Genomic DNA, 21,345 nt, shown 5'->3' on the forward strand with positions numbered 1-21,345 from the left:
TCCAAATCTCTGGCGGTAGGGTCCAGAAATCCGTGTTTTAACGAACACTTTAATTCTTATATACACCTAAGTTTGAGAGCCATCGTGCTAGAATAACACCTGAACAAGGATTAGGGTCAAGAATTTCTCTATTCACATTTTGTGATATTAGTCAGGGAGAGCTCAGTTGGAACATTTGTTGGACATGAATTTTATATCTCCTCCATTTCCAAAAAGTATTGGTTGGATATTTACTTAAATTATTTTTTCCCAGGCCAGAAAGTAGAAACCAGCCTTTTCTCTTCCTTCTACCCTTTTTCCTTCTCTCCCTCCTTTCTTCCTATCTCTTTTACTTCTTTTTTTCTCGTTCCTTCCTTCCTTTCCTCTCCTTCCTTTCTTCATTTTCTTACTGCCTTTAATTCCTTTTCTTTTAATCTCCTAGAGATGCATAACTACTCTACTGGCACTTACTGTGGATGCTGTAATTAGATTTACCAGAATTAAATTCCAGTTGTGCAACCAACAGAGACTGACATTAAAAAGGGACGGGTCCCTAGAAAAATGGTACAGATGAACCAGCTTGCAGGGCAGAAATAGAGGCACAGATATAGAGAACAAACGTATGGACACGAAGCGGGGAAAGTGGCAGGGGGTGGTGGGGGTGGTGGCGTGATGAATTGGGAGATTGGGATTGACATGTATATACTAATCTGTATAAAATAGATAACTAATAAGAACCTGCTGTATAAAAAAATAAATAGAGTTCTAAAATTTAAAAAAAAGGGATGGGTCACGATAATAAAAATGCTGCCTAATTCAGCATAGATTATAGAAGGAGGGACAACTTTATGGTAATTCCCAACTTGAGCATGGGAAGATATTGGAGTCTCTCCTTTCTCTGGGGATCTATTTAAGAAAAGTCTAAATTTTTCAACATGGTTTGGAGAAACCATGTTGAGGGTTAATTTATTAGTTCCCTATTCCTGTTGCAACAAATTACCATAGCCTGTGTCTTAACATAACACAAATTTATTATAATTCTGGAGGCCGGAAGTCTGAAATGGGTCTTATGGGGCTAAAATCAAGGTGTCAGCAGAATTACCTTCCTTCTGGAGGATCTGGGAAGAATCCATTTCCTTACATATTCCCGTTTTTAGAGGCTGCCTGTATTCCTTGTCTTCCATGGCCTCCTTATTCCATCCTCAATGCCAGCAACATAGCACCTTCACATCTCAGGTGCTTGCTGGCTCTCTCTCTCTCTCACTTACACACACACACACACACACACACACACACATTATATCTGTATTTATCTTGTCTATTATTATCCATTAATTATATATAATTTCTACATTTTGTGCAAATTTTGCTTTCTGATTGCTTAAGGCTGTCTATAATATATATTTTGTTAATGGGAAAAATGAGTAATGTAATAGTATGAAATGACTATGTTAATTTTGATAAGTGTTCCTTTCTGTTGAACTTACATGTCTTAATATATTATGAACTACACACCTCCTAAATATTATTTTATGAATTATGCTCAATATTATAAGAAAAATGAAGGATGGGTGAACTAAACTTTGTGTGTATTTGAGAAATAAGCTAAATACGATACATGGAAGTAAACATTCTCCTTTGACATATGTGTTTAAGAAGAAATATGCAGTTTTTTCTCTTTCATTCCTATTTCTCTGTAGTTTTTTTCTATTAGTTTCAAATAAAATCCGAGACTAATAAATTATGACATCTCTGAAAAGTGAACAGACGTGCTTCTATGTCAAAAATGTAAGCTCTAACTACGAGTGATATTTATTGGTTAGAAACATGACTGATTCATCTCAACATTTCTTTTGAAGATTCATAATGAAATAAAGCGATCACATACAATCAACCCAAACCCCTTGCTATTGTTAAAAAACCTACCTCCTTTTTTTCCTTTTTCTTTTTTAAAATCATTGCAGCAGATGCCATAAAATGAATGTAGTGAAACCTTCAAGCACCAAGCTCCCTGTTTCTATCTTGATTATAAAAACACATTGAAAGGTAAATCCTCACAGTGAAATCAATGAAAAAAATAATTAACATTCAAAGTACTCCTTATACCACCTGTTCTTTACATACTGTGCTGAAATGAAGGCACCTGACGTATAAAGAGTAATGAAAAGAAATTGAGTTTCTTTCTAAAGCAGAAAGAAAAGTAGCACTTTATATTTGAAAGTCAAATCAGAATGGATGTACCTTTTGTACAGTCAATAGGGTCCGGAAGTTCCTTCATCTGATGAGTTGAGCGAAGTGGTTAAGTCTAAACCCAGGTACAGTAAATACTTTATCCAATATATATGACATAATATTTTGTGGCTATTTTAAAAAATCCTTTATGTAAGTAGATGATGAACTTCTGCGGTCTTTGAAAGCAGATACTCCAAATAATATCTGACTTTAAGGTTCTGTGTTAAAATTTGGGTTGACAATATTTTGGTCTTTACAACAAAATGTGTAAATGAACATATTTACACATCCATATTATTACAATCCCTAACTATCCACCCCAGTCAATTTATAGATTAGACCTGCATTTGTTAGTTCTGTTACCTAGTGGCCTTTTTGTGTTCTTCAGGTGGAAGGATATTGATCCCAGATGGTCAAAGATGAAGGAAGGAATTATAAGTGAGGTAAATGGTAATTATTGGATAAGTCTAAATGAATAGTGATGGTACAAATCAATTATGATTATAATAAGAATAATGTATTATGGGAGTTAAGATACACTTAGAATTAAAATATATTGCAATAGTGGCATTTATTGGGATGAGGCACATTAAATTTAAGTATGCTAATATTTTTCCATTGTCATGGAGAATAAAAGTACCAATTGATATTAAAATTTGGTAAGTCTCAGTGATGCCTGAGAGTCAGGAAGTGAGGTGAGCCTTGTGGTTGTCCCCACTGACTGTCTGGAGAGACTTTCCAGGCCACAGTGCACAACCCAGCAGACTCCCTGAGTGGAGGAGACTGAGCTGAGAGTCTGGGAAGGCCAAGGCATCTGGTGTTCGCAGGGCAGAGAATTGAAGATGATCTGAATCTATAACGGTGTTACTCCTTTGACTTTCTACAACTATACTGTTTTACAAATCTGTAGGGGTAGAAGTTACCTTGTAGAGAACTTATAATAATGAAAATGAGACTTCTTCATAGCAGTGTAAATGCATTCTGTTTGGTGGAGAAGAAAGAATACATTTTACTGTCCTATATGATATTAACCAGTCTTTCAAATGTCAGTATCCCTGAATCGTGGGTGTATGTGTATATGTATGGATATACTTGGTATTCCTGACTGTATGTGTATTATGGAGATATACATATACATTTGGATATATGTATATATATTATTCTTTTTTGAACCAGTTTTACATCTTACTGGTCCCCTTATTAATTAATAATTTAAATAAAATCTTTTACACGTATTTATGGAAGATCATGAGTCATGATTTCATCTTTCTGAAAATTACAGTTTAGCATTATTTAATATCTTGGAGAAGAGGGCAGATATAATGAATGTGTCACCAAACATTAACAATTATACTCACTGTTTTTCGAGGAGGCTAATTTTCTGGACTATTTAAGGATAGTATATGTAAAATAATGTTTAGATGCAAATAAAAAACTACTCTTTTCATTAGTTGTGATAAGAATTAAGGTACTTCCAGTTCTTGGACTGGAAGAATCAATATTGTTAAAATGACCATACTATCCAGGGCAATCTACAGATTTAATGCAATCCGTATCAAAATACCAATGGCATTTTTCACAGAACCAGAACAAAAATTTTAAAAATTTGTATGGAAACACAAAAGACCCTGAATAGCTAAAGCAATCTTGAGAAAGAAAATGGAACTGGAGGAATCAGGCTCCCTGACTTCAGACTATACTACAAAGCTACAGTCATCAAAACAGCATGATAATGGCACAAAAACAGACACATAGATCAATGGAACAGGATAGAAAGCCTAGAAATAAACCCATGAACTTACAGTCAATTAATCTACGACAAAGGAGGCAAGAATATGCAACGGGGAAAAGATGGTCTCTTCAATAAGTGGTGCTGGGAAAACCGTACAGCTACATGTAAAAGAATGAAATTAGAACATTCTCTAATACCACGTAGGAAAATAAACCCAAAATGGATTAAAGACCTAAATGTAAGAATGGATGTTATAAAACTCCTAGAGGAAAACATAGGTAGAGCACTCTTTGACATAAATCACAGCAATATTTTTTTGGATCCATCTCCTAGAGTAATGGAAATAAAAACAAAAATAAACAAAAAGGACCTAATTAAAAGCTTTTGCACAGCAAAGGAAACCATAAACATAACAAAAAGACAACGTACAGACTGGGAGAAAATATTTGCAAATGATACGACTGGCAAGGGACTTATTTCCAAAATATGCAAATAGCTCATACATCTCAACGGAAAAAAAACAAACAATCCAATCAAAAAATGGGGAGAAGACCTAAATAGACATTTCTCCAGAGAAGACATACAGATGGCCAAAAGGCACATGAAAAGATGCTCAACATCACTAATTATTAGAGAAATGCAAATCAAAGCTACAATGAGGTATTATCTCACACCTGTCAGACAGGCCAACATCAAAAGTCTACAGATAATAAATGCTGGAGAGGGTGTGGAGAAAAGGGAACCCTCCTACACTGTTGGTGGGAATGTAAATTGATGCAGCCACTATGGAGAATAGTAGAGGTTCCTTCAAAAACTAAAAATAGAGTTACCATATGATCCAGCAATCCCACTCCTGGGCATATATCTGTAAAAGACGAAAACTCTAAAATGAAAAGATACATGCACCCGTATTCATAGCAGCACTACTTACAACAGCCAAGACATGGAAACAACCCCAATATCCATTGACAGATGAATGGATAAAGCAGATTTGAATGGATCCATTGACAGAATGAATGACAGATGGATCCATTGACAGAAAGAATGAATGGATCCATTGACAGATGAATGGATAAAGAAGATTTGTTATATATATATATATATATACACACACACACACACACACACACACACACACACACACACACACACAATGGAATACTACTCAGCCATAAAAAAGAAAGAAATAATGCCATTTACAGCAACATGGATGGACCTACTAAGTGAAGTAAGTCAGATAAAGCCAAATATCAAATGATATCACTAATATGTGGAATCTAAAAAAAATGATACAAACAAACTTATTTACAAAAAAGAAAGAGACTCACAGACACAGAAAACAAATTTACGCTTACCCAAGAGGAAAGGGGAGGGAGGGATAAATTAGGAGTTTGGGATTAACACATACACACCACTATATATAAAATAAAAAACAAGGTCCTACTGTATAGTTCAGGGAACTATATTCAATATCTTATAATAACCTATAATGGAAAAGAATCTGAAAAAGAGTATATACATATATATCTGTATCACTTAGCTGTATACCTGAAACTTATACAACATTGTACATCAACTATACTTCAATAAAAAGTTGTTTTGAGAAAAAAAAAAGAATTAAGGTACTTCATGCACAAAGAGTTGCAGAACTCTGATGTAGCAGACAGAAATAAAAAGTTCAACACCTAGAGATAGAATTCCACTTAAGGAAGAGATCTGTTTTATCTTTGGAAATTACTTTGATAAGCCACAAGGTTATAGGTCTTGGGGGAAAACCAGACAACCTAGGCTTGATACAAAGTTAAAAATAAAAAATGAAAAGAAAAAGGGATCCAGAAACAAAGCTGGATGCTAGAGAATTAGTAGAGATGGTCTCTCAAAATTCCCCAGACAGGGATAGACGAAGGATTACAAATTTTTATCCTAATGTCCACTTGAGCCTACACATATTACTTGGATTTGTGGTACTTCCTCCCTGACATGTAAAATGGAGGTTCAGGGAAAGTTTTTCTAAATCTTAAAAGACAAGATGTTGATAGCCTGCTGGGGACGTGGCCACATTCAAGAGGCCAAGTATACTTTCTTGAGAAGCCACATATGAGGTTTACACATGTTTAATCTAAATTTACACAATATTGCATTATGGGAACCAAAATTATTATTGTTGCAGTGAATATGCTTTTTACTTTTCTATTTTTTAACTTTAAAATTATAGGTCAGTTACACTTTTATTTGAGGGAGAAACCTGAAGAAAATTCATACTTTAAAAATAAATTTAAAAAAATGTTAAATGTGAATGAAACATTCTATCTTTACTTCTTATACAGTGGAATTTGAATGAACTGGTTTTACATGTATATATTACATACATAGAGATATGCAGAAGACAAATAATTTAGCTTAAAACTTCATAGTTTTTACATTCAGTGTATTTAACGAATACAAAGAATTTCATTAAACACAAAAATATTCACAAAAGCTGAACAGGCACCAGCATTATTAATTTATCTTATATTCTAAAATAATATTTTGGCTGACAAATTCCAGCTACAAAATATGATTAGGAAAAAAGACTGATAACAGAAAAAATCATTGGAAAATGAAGCTGCCCTAAAACACCTAAATTATCGTGCTGCCAATGTGAATTATGCAGGATTACTAAAGTTGACTTCATTTGAAAAGATAAGATACAAGATAAGATAAACACATATGAAATCCAGTAAAATAACATGATTTAGATTAATAACCAAATAGGAAAGTAATCTTATAGGTGATCTCCTCTAAAAAGATCTCACGTTTTAGCATAAAATATGACTTTAGCCAGCATTAAAATATTTTTTCTGAAGATTTTTATTTCTAGTGGAATTCAGAAATATTTCATATAAAATCTTAACTAGATCAACATTGTATCATTATTATATCACATAACAGTATATGATATACAAGATAAGATTTCAGAATATATAAAGTTTCAGTAAGTTAATTAATCAAGATGAAAGTTCATATAATATTTTGCATGAATCAAAACTGTGCCTGAATCATGATTCTCCATAGCAAAGCACACAGACTGGAGTATGAAAGCCTGAACGTGTGTTTGTGTTGTTGCTGCATTGCTGGTGTGGAGGCTGATTTTCAAGTAGAGGGGAAAGGGCTGTGTCAGTGATGTAAGAATCCCATCAATAATGGAAAACACCAAGGGCTGTGTAGTGGTGTCTTGAAGACAAAATAAAACCCTAAGGGATTTGATTAGTAGGAGCAGAAGAGAAAGTGGTTCACTCTGTGTTCACTGAAAGATGAAAACAGTGACCAGAGGAACTACAAGAAAAGAAGTTTCTCATGTGGACTAAAAAAGATGGGTGATGTAAATCTAGCCTGGTTCTGAGCAGAGTTTGTGGGTCAACCTAATTTGAGCTAAAGGGCACGTTTATCCCATTTAAAGTATCTTCCGGGAATCACTAGCTGTCCAATTATTGGTTAAGTCCTGAAATAAAAGAAGTTAGTCTGGCTGATCTTTTTGTCTGGTCTAGAGTCCCTCCGCATTTTTATCAATAGGATACAATGAATAAAACTGAGTAAAACCTACAGTTTCAGCTTTCTCAGTGTATTGATGACCACTGGCTCCCATCTCATCACCCCTTGTTTCATCAAGAATGTGGTTCTTCAGAGCTGGCCTTCCAAGAAAGTTTATAAAATCGGACAGTCTCATCCCTGCATTATTGAGTTCATGCCCCTCATTTTACTACCCCAGAAACTGGAATTTATAAAAGGTAAAGAATTGCCAGAAACCACATAGCCAGAGCAAGAAGCCATGGTTCTCTGCACACTTAGTCTCATGGTCCTGCTCGTCAGAGGCCAAAACATGAGCCAAAGGACGTGATAATTTATACTTGTTGCTGATTTACACTTCACTTCCTACTTGCATGCCTGTCAATATCCATCTTTTTCCAAGAAGACCTTATACCATAATATACTTTAAATCTCCATCAACATTTTGATCAGCCCAAGATAAAGGATTTTTATTCCATATTATACTTATTGCTGGATCCAAGAAAAATAATTGGAATGCATGCATTCTGTATAACACTTGGGAAGTCCAATATATTTATAAGAAACATAAGTTAAAATTATGTGATATAATAATGATACAATGTTGATCTAGTGAAGATTTTATATGAACTATTTCTAAATTCCACTAGAAATAGAAATCTTCAGAAAAAACATTTTAATGCCGGCTAAAGTCATATTTTATGCTAAAACATGAGATCTTTTTAGAGGAGATCACCTATAAGATTACTTTCCTATTTGGTTACTAACCTAAATGATGTTATTTTACTGGGTTTCCTATGTGCTGCAGATCCTGCTGGGAAAGCATAAAACCGGACTCATTTAGGAAGAGGCAATGTGGCTATATGAGAAAAGCTGCCCTATGTGCACTTTATGCCTGCTGAAATTTCTGTATTTCACGTCTCCTAGGGAAATGTCCATTGTGCTATTGTGTAATTTTATCAGCATGAACTTCTGCTGAATGTTTTCTCTTCTCTTCAAAACCCATATTTTGGTAGAGCTAACTTCCAAACTTAATGTTACAACATCTGTGCCCATACACCTGGGAGCCATCGAAGACATATCCTAAAGATTATCTACATTTTCTGATCTTATATAGAATGCTGTGAAATGAGACAAAAAGGTTATACATTTTTCCTGGTCTGGAATTTTTTGAAAGGAACCACTTTCTGTCTCCTTAGAAAGATTCTCAAAAGAGAACCAATATTTCTAAGGCTGTAAAGAATATCCCTATAAATTTAACAGAGTACTCATTTGTTTTTTGGGTTTCTTTTTGCAGATAAGAGTAGCTCTTAATGCGTGTATGCAACTTTCCACTAAGAGACACTGTGAATATACGCAAACCCTGGAGCTATGTTCTCAAAATATTTTCAAACAAAACTCTTCAGTAACTATAGGAAACAAAAGAAAAGAACATTCAATGACTACTTTTATTCTGTGGATCTAAAATCAATAAATCAATGGCATCTTCTTTTAAAAATAAAAATTATGGTTGAATCAGCATTTCTCAAACAGAAGATTGAAATCTTAACCAAAAAAAAAATTTTCTCAATATACAGAAATGTCTCCCACCTCACCTTTCATTAATTGTTCTATCTTTCTGTATTAAATACACATGTTGAAACAGCCTGCAGGAGATGGTACTGAAAACAAAATGGGCAGAACAATCTGTTGCTGAAGGATAATGTAGACTATATGAAATTTTTATGGCTTCAAAATAGTTAGGAATGGACTTGGGGAACTCCACATGTGGATTCTCTTGATTTTGTCATCAATTTATCCAATTATGATAAGTACTAAACACTTAAGGTGTGCTTTCTATGTGTCAGGTATGGTTGGAATTGCTTTACATCACTTTACTCATTAAAGTTTCATCACAAGCATATCTGTCATCACCCTCTTACAGATGAGGAAACTGAGGCATTGAAAGATTAAATAATCTGCCCCAGGTCATCCAGCTTGTCAGTGGGGGGCAGGGCTGCTGCAGTGCACCCCAAATCTACATTGCTCCCTTTTTCTTTGGTTACTTTCTTTATATGTAAGAGAATAGCTTTTAACTCTTACTTTGAAGCAACGAGTAAGATGATAAAGGTGGTTAATTTTAAGTTATTTCGAATTTAAACAGAAATATTCAAGGCAGGGCCAAGTTAATTATCTCTCGTAAAGAAGGGAAAACTCAGTTAATTCAAGCCCATAAGCATTATTATTCTCTGACAGTGAAAAGTCAAATTTTAAACAAAGAAATTCAACTTCAAAGTTGCTACAAGCAAGAGGCTTCCCTGGTGGTGCAGTGGTTAGGAGTCCTCCTGCTAGTGCGGGGCACACGGGCTCAAGCCCTGGTCCGGGAGGAGCCCACATACCACGGAGCAACTGAGCTTGTGTACCTCAGCTGCTGGGCCTGTGCTCTGGAGCCCACGAGCCACAACTACTGAAGCCCACACGCCTGGAGCCTGTGCCCTGGAGCGGGAGAAGCCACCGCAATGGGAAGCCAGCGCACCGCAACGAAGAGTAGCCCTCGCTGGCTGCAGCTAGAGAGGGCCTGCGCGCAGCAATGAAGACCCAACGCAGCCAATAAAACAAATAAATAAATTAATTAATTAAAAAAAAGTTGCTACAAGTAGCGGAATTTGATCTTACTTCTTTCCCACATGCCATTTCTCCATTTGCAGAAGAGGATTGGCATCCCTACGAGGGAGAATTGAACTCTTCAGTAACTAGAGGAGTCCTACATGCTGGAGAAGCCACTGGGAGAAGGATGACAAGTCAACGTGTGCTGAACACGAGCTTTTTCCCTTGTAGGTCAAGTTAAAAAGAGGACAATGTACCAGTTGTTTGATGTTCCTCATTTGCATGTCCTGAGGCACAACGTACAAAGTAAATAATTTCTGCTATAGAGAAATTAAGCAGGCAGATGCAATATTCTCTATTTTATATTTTACAAGTACAACTGAATGTATAACCACGCAAGACCCTAAGGGGACTTCCTGGAACAGACCCCTCCCCATATCCTCATCTGTAGCTCAACTCTGAAGTACCCAGATAAGACTATCTCATGCATATTTCCTTACTTTTTCAGATGCTAAAAACCACCACCTAAGGGAAGAAATTAACTACTTGCTGATCATGAGCGTGTAGCCCCCAGACCTTCTGGAGCCTAAGGACTGATAATGTTAACTCCTGCGACACACTGCCCTGTTACCTCACCATCAACCAATCAGAGAATTGTGCAGCAGCTGATCACAGACCCTTGGACGCCCCTCCCTCTCTGGCCTTTAAAAATGCTTTGCTGAAACCCTTCAGGGAGTTTGGAATGTTTTGAACAAGAGCCACCCATTCACGGCCCTTGATAAACCTTTCTCTGCTCAAAACTCTGATGTTTCAGTTTGTTTGGCTTCACTGTGAGAGGGGAATATGAACTGGTGGTCAGTAACAAAGGAGCAAGGCCATGTATCTGTATTTCAAGTAAGGGTTGTATCAATTTTCTATTATCATCGTCAGACATAAAATTCTCCAAATATACCATTTACTTGACTTGCCAGGAACATGGTGTCATGAAGCTGAACTAGGATTTACAATTAGAGAAAAGGTCATTAGAGGCATAGATATAGAAGAATATTGTGCTCTAAATGCAGTGGAAATTAAAACAGGATGTCAGAATCACTAACATGACTTAGTAATTAAACTGTATCAACGCAGCTGCCAAAAAGAGTTCATAATTTGGAAGCTGTACTTACTATTGACCTGATTTTACAATTGAGATCATGTCTGTGTTTTCATTTGAAAACAAAATTGATCACTGTGTTCTGTGAACAAGGCCTGTCAAGTTATTACTCTATAATTACTTTGCAAACACATTTTAAGACCAGTATGATTTATGATACAGCAGAAGAGATAAATGATCTCCTTTTTTATTTCACATTTTACCTCCTTTTAAGAGATTGCTTTATATTGAAAAATGAAATTCTTTAAGTTCTTTAATAAATAATAAATTTCTTTGATAATTTTTTAAAGACTTTTAAAAATGTTTACCTTTAATATATTGACTTCTTGCCCCAAAGGCTGCTTTAAAATTTACCAAGTGTTCATTCTTCTTATGTCCTCTGAAATCATTATAATGCTCACTTATTTTTTTAAACAGTATTCAATATAATTGTACCCTAATATTAGTGGACAAACATAATTTAGAAGGTTCATATAATGTGCTTATTTTACACAAATTGCTTCCTTCGTCACTACCATATGAAGGATGACAGAATGAAATCAATACAAAATGGTTAATCTATTTGTTTTAAAGCCATTTCAGATTTTCTAGGACTTTTATCTGTCTAGTCCATAATTTCTATTTCTTAGAGGCTTTCTCAAAACTGTGATTTTTAAAAATCGAATCAAAATGAATAATAAAAACATCTTCATATTCTTTGAAAGGATGAAAAACTGTTACAAGTATCTTCTTTTGCTACTTCTGGATTTTATTCTACTTTCAAAAGTAGGTTTAGAATTAAAGAAATGTTCATTTTGCCCCTTGACAGACTGCAGTTTCATGAGGATAACCCTGATGGTTGAATTCTAGGCAGGAATCCAAAGAAACTCTTATACTTGATGGGTTAATTTAAGGGCAGTCCTACCTTTTTCACCTTCTTTTCCTTCTTGGTCATCTGTTAGTGGAATCACTTCTTGCTGCTCCAAGATCGTGATATCTTCTTGGTTCAATGAAAGCTCTAAATAGAATGAGACAGAAGGATACTCAGGGATGTTTTAGTTGGAATCATTGAGAAAACAGTGACTAAAGCACCAAGTTCTTTTTTCCCCTCCAAGCTTCAACGGGCATACAAAGCAGAACACTACCGCCACTGTCTAGTGATCACTGCTGAAAGCATACACGCACCCCACTCATACACACCAGTATATATAGAAGTCATGATCCACAGTTTCACGTCATTCTCAGATAACAATATATTCTGGTTTCAATACCTTCTGTTTCCATATATGAGCTCTGGGACTCTGCCTCAATGTTTATTTCATTCTTCATTGAATCATTCTTTTGTCCTGTTAAGAACAGTGATTGAAAAATAAATGTGATATGCATGACCATAGCTTTATTCCTGGTTTAAAAAGGCAAACATTTCAGAAACCAGGCTTTGATCATGCCTGGAGAGGCAGACAACAGTTTTGAACCAAAGTGGAGGGTGAAGATGTCATTTTGCAAATCATCAAAATTATATCAAGTATTTTATGAGAAATATCCAGATAATGTAGGCAAAAAACTTTTCTTTGAACTGACTAGTATAATTAATTTTTAGCTTATAAATACACTGAACATCAATGGATACAACCTGGCTGTTTTGAAATTTTAAATAATTTCTGGGTTGCAGGGGTTGCATCCAATTTCCCTTTATTATATAGATATTTCCCATCTTGAGGATTCCTAGAAAATTAAAACACTGCTTGTACTTTCATTCTTCTATCAAGAGAGCATAATAAAACTTTAGTAATGTGAGCACACAGGGATGGGGGTCACCTAACAGCTCAACCATTCTCATAAAACACCTACTAAATATAGCAAAAGTCAGGAGAGAATTCAGCTAGCTCTTGATTACTCCAAGGCTGATTATCTAGGAATAGTTTTACTTTTGCACCCCCTGGGTTCTCCTCCTCTCCCCTGTGGTGTCTAGAACATTTAAGTGCTAAGAAAAGAAATTGAAATCTGTCCACTTTGCATCATTTTAATGAAAGATTTTATGCTAAGGATATTTAACTGTTGAATTAAAAAAAAAAAAATTCCAGAGCCAGAGGTTACAGGCGCGAAGGTGAAGCAGACGTGTTTGGGCTCTTTGGGTCTGTCCCTGGGGGAGATGTATCATTGTTCCAAGTTGTCTCTACTTCTGTAAAAGGATCCTCAATTCCTGCCTGTGACCATGTGACCTGCACTGGCTCCTGTGAGACAAGTATATGTACCCAGCCCATATAAACAGAATATACAGTGTGTGCTATTTTGTATCTTACTATTTATACTTGTTTTCTGTAAGATTAATCCTAGTCACCACATGCATCAATTGTCCATTCTTTCTCACTGACGTATATTCTTCCATTGTTGGAATATGTTTCAGTTTGGGGCTAAATGAATAACATTGCTAAAAACATTCTTGTACATGTCTTTTGATGGACATATGTACTCATATCACTTGGGTATAAACACAGGAGTGAGACTGTTAAGTAACAGGCAACACACATGTTTAGCTTTACTAGTTCCTGAAAAAACAGTGTTCTGAAGAGTTTATTCCATTTTATAGTGCCACCAGAAATGTATGAGAATTCCATTTGTGCCCTTTATTCTTTAGACTATGTTGTGATACTACTTGTCACAAAAGTCTTTATATGGAGCAGAAAGCCATGCAAAATCTTCCCCCCAAAACCCATTTCCATCCTTTTCACCTCTGGGTACTATATAGAGTGATCACATCTTTGCATATTGAGTCCCTTTGCCTATTCACCTGTTTATTATTCTCCTCATCACACTGTAACATAGCTGTATCTGTGTTTGTTTCCCTTATCAGGGTATGAGCACTGTGAAGATAAATACTGTTTTATTCATTTCTCTTCCCAGCACCTACTAATAAGGAGTGATCCCAAAATGTCCATTTAATTGGCCCTCTGTTATAGTATTCATCAATGTCTCTAAATAGTAATTAGGGTCTGTAACTTGCTTCCTATTGTACCTTTGGCAACAAAGCACTAAGGCTACTAGACGCTTCATATACTATATTTATTGCAAAGAACCTTGGAAGAAGAATTGAATGTTTTAGGCAAATCACAACCTCTTTGGGCTTCAATTTTATTATCTTTAGAGAAAAAGGCCAAGAAACTAGATACTATCTTAGATTCCCTCTATCTTTGGCATTATATAAGGATATGTCTCCTGGTAAAGTTTCTAGTCATCCCTGACATTTGTTTACTGGGAGGATGACGTGGAGGGAACCTTCACTGTTTTGAGTGAGCCGCATTCTCTATCACTGTTGATGGGGAACTGACCATCGCACCGCCTCCCAGTCATTGCTGGGACCTTAACTCATTATCTGTGATCTGACTTTGTACAGTGACGGGGAAGACCAGGGCATTCGGAGGGTAGAAGCAGCCACTTTACTGCAGTGTGTCTCCAGTCTCAGTGCCCCATTCCATACATTCTCAGAGGAATTCCATCAGGAATAGGAAGATCGCAATTCACCAGGGCCTGGGGCACCGCAGATTGGGTGGGACCACATGGGGTGGTAGCCTGAGGCTTTAATGAATACCAGGGATTTTCTCACCTCCCAGTAAGGCCTGGCCCTTCACTTTGAGGATAAGAGGCCACGGCCAAGCTCTTTTGGAATATTCCTCTCCCCGCCCTTTTCACTCTTCACCTGTTTTTACCTGTGTGCTCTACATGTTTTGGCAATCTTCTCTTGAAACGAAAATGCATATATTTTTTTCTCACTTTCCTGAAATTAAGTTCGTGAAAAATAGGGAAAGCAAGGAGGTTCTCAGCTTTGAAATCCAAGAATGCTCATACTTGCTCATGCCTGAGCCACGCCAGGATTTGGCATATTGTATGGAGGAGGTATGTGTGAGCACCGGGCCCTGCCCCCAGGCCTGCTGTGTGTTAATGATGACTCAGCCCATCTGCCTTTCTCTCCAGCCTCTCAGAAATACCACATTCCATCCTGCTTTATTGACCCCATGGGGGCACGCTTTATGTTTGTCTCTCTACATTCAGTCTGGTTGAATTCCACCCACTGTCCTTTGCCCTAATCCCGCCTGGCAGAAGAAACAAAAGAGCATAAAGGATCCCACAGTTTATATGTATATTTTTTATACAGTGAACTCAATCAGCCATACTAATGGGAGGGGACCATTAGAATAGATAATCCAAAAATCCTTTCACTTTTCTTTAGAAACAGATCACATGATTGTTTCTTGGAGGCCTGGTAATTAAGTTTGGCTCAAGCTAATGCTTTAATTAATTTGCATAAAAATCGGTCTGGGAACATCAGTCTGGAATTAAACATTTCTAGAGGAGGATAAACTTAAACTCACTTCATAAATGGGCTGTTTCTAAACAATAGCAACAACAATATAGTTTTGTTGTGTATAGGTTATTAGATGCTCAGATCTTCTTAAGAACAAAGACTTTGTTTCTTTGATGCTTCTCTTAAAGATAATAGAAATTATGTCCTTTTGTTAAGCTTGCAACTTGATTGCTGCTATTATTCAAAGTTCTGCTTGTCTAAAAATACGCCAGATTAAGAGTAAAGTTAAACCTAGGTTAGTGTGAATTTGATTATCTTCTAAGCTATCCTCAGAGTTTCCTAGGGCCAATAAAATTTACTTTCCTAATGTAAATTATTTCTATGATTATTCTTTTTTGTAGTTACAAAAGAAAGTCAGTTTTCTTATAGAAACACTTAAAAATACTTACAAATATTGAGAAGTATGAATAATTTTACAACTAAGGGATTGCCACTGTTAATACTGTAAACTGCTATCGTTCTTTTGTACGTGTGTATGTACATATGCACGCATGTATATATATGTATACAAATATATTTATCTGTATATAAGTGTGTGCCTTTGTGTATGTCTGAATATAAAAAATATGTAACTATACACACACACTTATATACGCACATACATACACAATTTACAGAAATATATAAATGTATCCTGGCATTGAAATGAATTTACACTTTGATCCTTGCTTTTCTAGTTTACATTTTTATAAGCAGCTTACACTGTCATTACAATTTCTTCAGAAATCTTATAAGATGCATTATATTCCATGTTATGGGCATATTTTTGGATGTTCCCTTTTTTAAAAAATTTTTGCCAACGAACACAGTACTGCAATGAACATTTTTGTGAATACATACCTCTCTACTTTTGGTAGATGTTACTTGAAGATAAATTCTTAAAGCATAATTTTTGGATCAAAGTGTAAACATTTTACCCTTTTATTACATTTTGTCAAAATTGCTAATGAGGAGGCTGTGCCCTTTAATCACCCACCAATGGTGTGTGAGCATGTCTGGATACCCTCTTCATACCAATTCTGTGTATTTTCAATCCTACTTATTAAACATCTGATATTCAAAAGGAGAAGACACTGAAATCATGTTTTATTTGCGTCTCTTCAAGAAATGAAGAGATAGGTCATCTCTTCATGTTTATAATGACTGTATTTCTTCTTTTGTGAATTGTGAGTCCTTTGCCCATTTTCCTCTTGGGTTACTTTTTTTTCTTATTGATTTATGAAGTCTTTATTTTTGTAATAAGAAAATTAATTCTTTGTCATTTAGGCTGAGAATACTTTTCCTAACAGTTTTTCTTTAGAATTTGATTACAACCTTTATTTTTCATGTCAAAATTTATATATTCAGATTTAGCCACTTTACTCTTTAATCTTCTTTTTTTTTTTTTTTTTTTTTTTTTTTTTGCGGTACGCGGGCCTCTCACTGTTGTGGCCTCTCCCGTTGCGGAGCACAGGCTCTGGACGCGCAGGCTCAGTCGCCATGGCTCACGGGCCCAGCCGCTCCGCGGCATGTGGGATCTTCCCAGACCGGGCACGAACCCATGTCCCCTGCATCAGCAGGCAGACTCTCAACCACTGCGCCACCAGGGAAGTCCCACTTTACTCTTTTATGACATATATGGACATATGAACACACATAGTACAGATATATATGTATGTGCATGTATTTTATAATACGTAAGCATACAACCATGTGTCTGTATATATTCACATTTCAAAAAGCAGTCTTTATTTCAAAATAAAAAAAATATACCTTTGGTTCTTTTAGTCTAGTATTTTTGTAGTTTGTTTTACATTTCATCTTTGCTCCTTTCGGAATTTAAATTGGCATAAGGAATGAGATTGGGATTCAGTTTATTTTTCCAAATGGCCAAATAGTTGTCTTAATGACATTTACTGAGTCATCTGTCTTTAAAATGTCAGCCTGAATATGTACTGAAATCTCAGATCTGCTGGGGTCTATTTCCAAATTCTTTGTTCTGTTTCATTGATCAGCCTGTCCATCCCTCCAGTAGGACTACACTGTTAATCACATTTTTCAAAGATTCCATGTCATTTTTAGTATATTGATTCTGTCATTGACTGATAATATCATATCTGTGAATTCCCCATCTCCTTCTCAATTGGATTTTATTCATATTGTATCTTTCTATATCATCTGACACATAAAAACCCATCATTGTTATATTTAATCAGAGATTTAAATTTTTATTGATATAAAATGACCAACTATTTCTCACTTGAGATTTTTTGCTAGAATTCTAACCGGAGAGATTCTAACGTAGTTTTCCATGTTTTCTTTTGATGCTCATTTCCCAAATATACTTTTTTTCTAACTTTGCATTTTTAAAGCTTTACTATTTTATTGAAATTAATTCATTTATTTATTTTTAAATTTTTGGCTGCATTGGGTCTTCATCGCCGCACACGGACTTTCTCTAGTTGCGGCGAGCAGGGGCTAATCTTCATTGCGGTGTGTGGGTTTCTCATTGCGGTGGCTTTTCCTGTTGTGGAGCACAGGCTCTGTGTGCGTGGGCTTCAGCGGTTGTGGCACGTGGGCTTCAGTAGTTGTGGCTTGTGGGCTCTAGAGCACAGGCTCACTAGTTGTGGCGCACGGGCTTAGTTGCTCCGCAATATGTGGGATCTTCCCGGACCAGGGCTTGAACCAGTGTCTCCTGCATTGGCAGGCGGATTCTTAACCACTGTGCCACCAGGGAAGTCCCTCAAAGTTATTCTTAAACCTAACTTATATTGTCAGAACCCATAGCACAGCAGGATTTTTAGTTTTTTATTATCTTTATTGAAGTCAGCATTGGCTGCAACCCTCCCTGCTCCCCACTAGAGTCTTTGTTTTACAAACTCTGCTACTGAAATTTCCTTTCTTTACTCTCTCCCTTATTTCCTTCCTTATTTCCTCCCTTTCTTTCTTCCTCTTTTAACTCTTGTATCAAAATATGACATATGTACAGGAAAGTACACAAACGATACGCAGAGCTCAATTAAATAACCAAAAGCAGGTAGAAAAACTATACATTCTTATGATAACCATCCAGCCCAGAAGCCCAGCTCACAGCTCAATCAGTATCTCCTCCCCAGTCACCCAAGTTCAATCAACACCCTGACTGTCATAGTAATCACTACCTACATTCTCTTTACCATTTCACTGCTTAAGCACATCTTTCTAAATATTAGTTATTTTTCTTTCCTGATTTTCAAAGTTGACATAGATGAACTTGTACAATATACATGCTTTTGTACATTCTTTAGTTTAATATAAAGCTTGTGAGATTCATCCGTGTTTTTGCCTGTAATTGTAGTTTGTAATTTCTGATGAGACGTCTGCTTCATCCTTATATTTGTTTCTCTGTATGTAACTTGTCTTTTTCATCTGATTGTTTTTGAGATTTTTCTGTTTATCACTGGTGTTGAGCAAGTTGATTGTGATTTGCTTAAGTATAATTTTATGTTTCTTGTGCTTTGGGGTCATAGAACTTCTTATATATGTGAGTTCATAGTTTTCATAAAGTTTCTGAAAAATTTCAGCAACTATTACTTCAAATATTTTTTTCTGTCTCCCTTCCCCATGCCTTCCTTGAGAGATTCCAGTTCATGATTATTGTATTTGGAATCACTCTTGAAGTTGTTCCATGGCTCACTGATGCTCTTTTCATTTCCTTCAGTCATTTATTCTCTCTGTGTTTGAATTTGGATAGTTTCTATAGCTATATCTTCAAATTCACTAATCTTTTCTTCTGCACTGTCTAATATGCCATTATTCCTGTCAAGTATAATTTTCATCTCAGACACTCAACAGAGTGAATTGAATCTTTAGAAATTCAATTTGGGTCTTTTTATATCTTCCATGTTTCTAATGAACATGGTGATCCTTCTTTTAGCTTCTTGAAGATGTGGAACACAATTAATAATTTTTAACATGCCCTTTCATATTATTACCCCATCTGTGCCACTTCTGGATTGATTTCTATTAATTGATATCTCTTCTCCTATAGGTCATACTTTCCTGTGTCTTGTCAAGTAGGCCAATTAATAACCCTACAACAGACTCTGAGTGTTCAAGTAAAAGGAAGAGTCACACGTCTCTCACTTTAAATCAGAAACTAGAAATGATTAAGCTTAGTGAGGAAGGCGTGTCAACAGCTAAGACAGGCTGAAAGCTAGGCCTCTCGCACTAAGCAGTTAGCTAAGTTATGAAGGCAAAGGAAAAGTTCTTGAAGGAAATTAAAAGTGATTCTCCAATAAACACATGAATAATAAGAAAGCAGAACAGGCTTGTTGCTGATATGGAGAAAGTTTTAGTGGTCTGGATAGAAGATCAAACCAGCCACAACATTCCCTTATTTCAAAGCCTAATCCAGGGCAAGGCCCTAACTCTCTTCAATTCTATGAAGGCTGAGAGAGGTGAGGAAGCTGCAGAAGAAAAGTTTGAAGCTAGCAGAGGTTGGTTCATGAGGTTTAAGAAAAAAAAAATTCACCTCCATAACATAAAAGTACAAGGTAAGGAGCGAGTGCTAATGTAGAAGCTGCAGTAAGTTACCCAGAAGATCTAGCTAAGATTATTAATGAAGGTGGCTACACTAAACGACAGCTTTTCAATGCAGAAGAAACAGCCTTCTATTGGAAGAAGATGCCATTTAGGACTTTTATAGCTAGATAGGAGAAGTCAATGCCTGGTTTCAAAGCTTCAAAGGTCAGCCTGACTCTCTTGTTAGGGGCTAATGCAGATGGTGACTTTAAGTTGAAGCCAATGCTCATTTGCCTTCCCCCAAATCCTAGGACCCTTCAGAATTATGTTCAATCTACTCTTCCTGTGCTCTACAAATGGAACAACAAAGCCTGGATGACAGCACATCTATTTACAACATGTTTTACTGAATATTTCAAGCCCACTGTTGAGACCTACTGCTCAGAAAAAAAGATTCCTTTCAAAATGTTATTGCTCATTGACAATGAATTTGGTCACCCAAGAGCTCTGAGGGAGATGTGCAATGAGATTAATGTTGTTTTCATGCCTGCTAACAAAATATCCATTCTGCAGCCCATGGGTCAAGGAGCAATTTTAGCTTTCAGATCCCATTATTTAAGAAATACATTTCATAAGGCTATAGCTGCCATAGATAGTTCGTTCTCTGTTGGATCTGGGCAAAATAAATTGAAAACCTTCTGGAAAGGATTCACCATTTGAGAAGCCATTAGGGACATTCATGATTCATGGGAAGTGGTCAAAATGTGAACATTAACAGGAAATTGGGAGAAGTTGATTTCAACCCTCATGGATGACTTTGAGGGGTTCAAGACTTCAGTGGAGGAAGTAACTGCAGATGTGGTAGAAATAGCAAGAGAACTGGAATTAGAAGTGGAGGCTGAACATGTGATTGAATTGCAACAATTTCAGGATCAAACCTTCACAGATGAGGAGTTACTTCTTATGGAAAAGCAAAGAAAGTGGTTTCTTTCTTTTTTTTTTTTTTTTTTGCGGTACGCGGGCCTCTCACTGTTGTGGCCTCTCCCGTTGCGGAGCACAGGCTCCAGACGTGCAGGCTCAGCGGCCATGGCTTACGGGCCCAGCCGCTCTGCGGCATGTGGGATCCTCCCGGACCGGGGCACGAACCCGTGTCCCCTGCATCAGCAGGCGGACTCTCAACCACTGCGCCACCAGGGAAGCCCAAAAGTGGTTTCTTGAGACGGAATCTAATTCTGGTGAATGCTGTGAAGATTGTTGAAATGACAGCAAAGGGTTTAGAACATTACATAAACT

General features: G+C 36.4%; 1 protein-coding gene across 2 annotated transcripts in view; it reads right to left on the reverse strand.

The window, feature by feature from the left end:
• MACROD2 (mono-ADP ribosylhydrolase 2) overlaps positions 1-21,345 on the reverse strand; it is a 2,000,643-nt gene that overhangs the window by 72,161 nt on the left and 1,907,137 nt on the right. For both annotated transcript variants that reach the window (XM_073792642.1, XM_033840110.2), the window contains 2 exons: positions 12,479-12,553; positions 12,133-12,225 (listed from right to left, as the gene is read on the reverse strand). In XM_073792642.1, coding sequence (XP_073648743.1) covers positions 12,133-12,225; positions 12,479-12,553 — 168 coding nt within the window. The remainder of the gene's footprint in view (positions 1-12,132; positions 12,226-12,478; positions 12,554-21,345) is intronic.

Source organism: Tursiops truncatus, chromosome 15, assembly GCF_011762595.2.
Source record: "Tursiops truncatus isolate mTurTru1 chromosome 15, mTurTru1.mat.Y, whole genome shotgun sequence".
Taxonomy (NCBI): Eukaryota; Metazoa; Chordata; class Mammalia; order Artiodactyla; family Delphinidae; genus Tursiops; species Tursiops truncatus.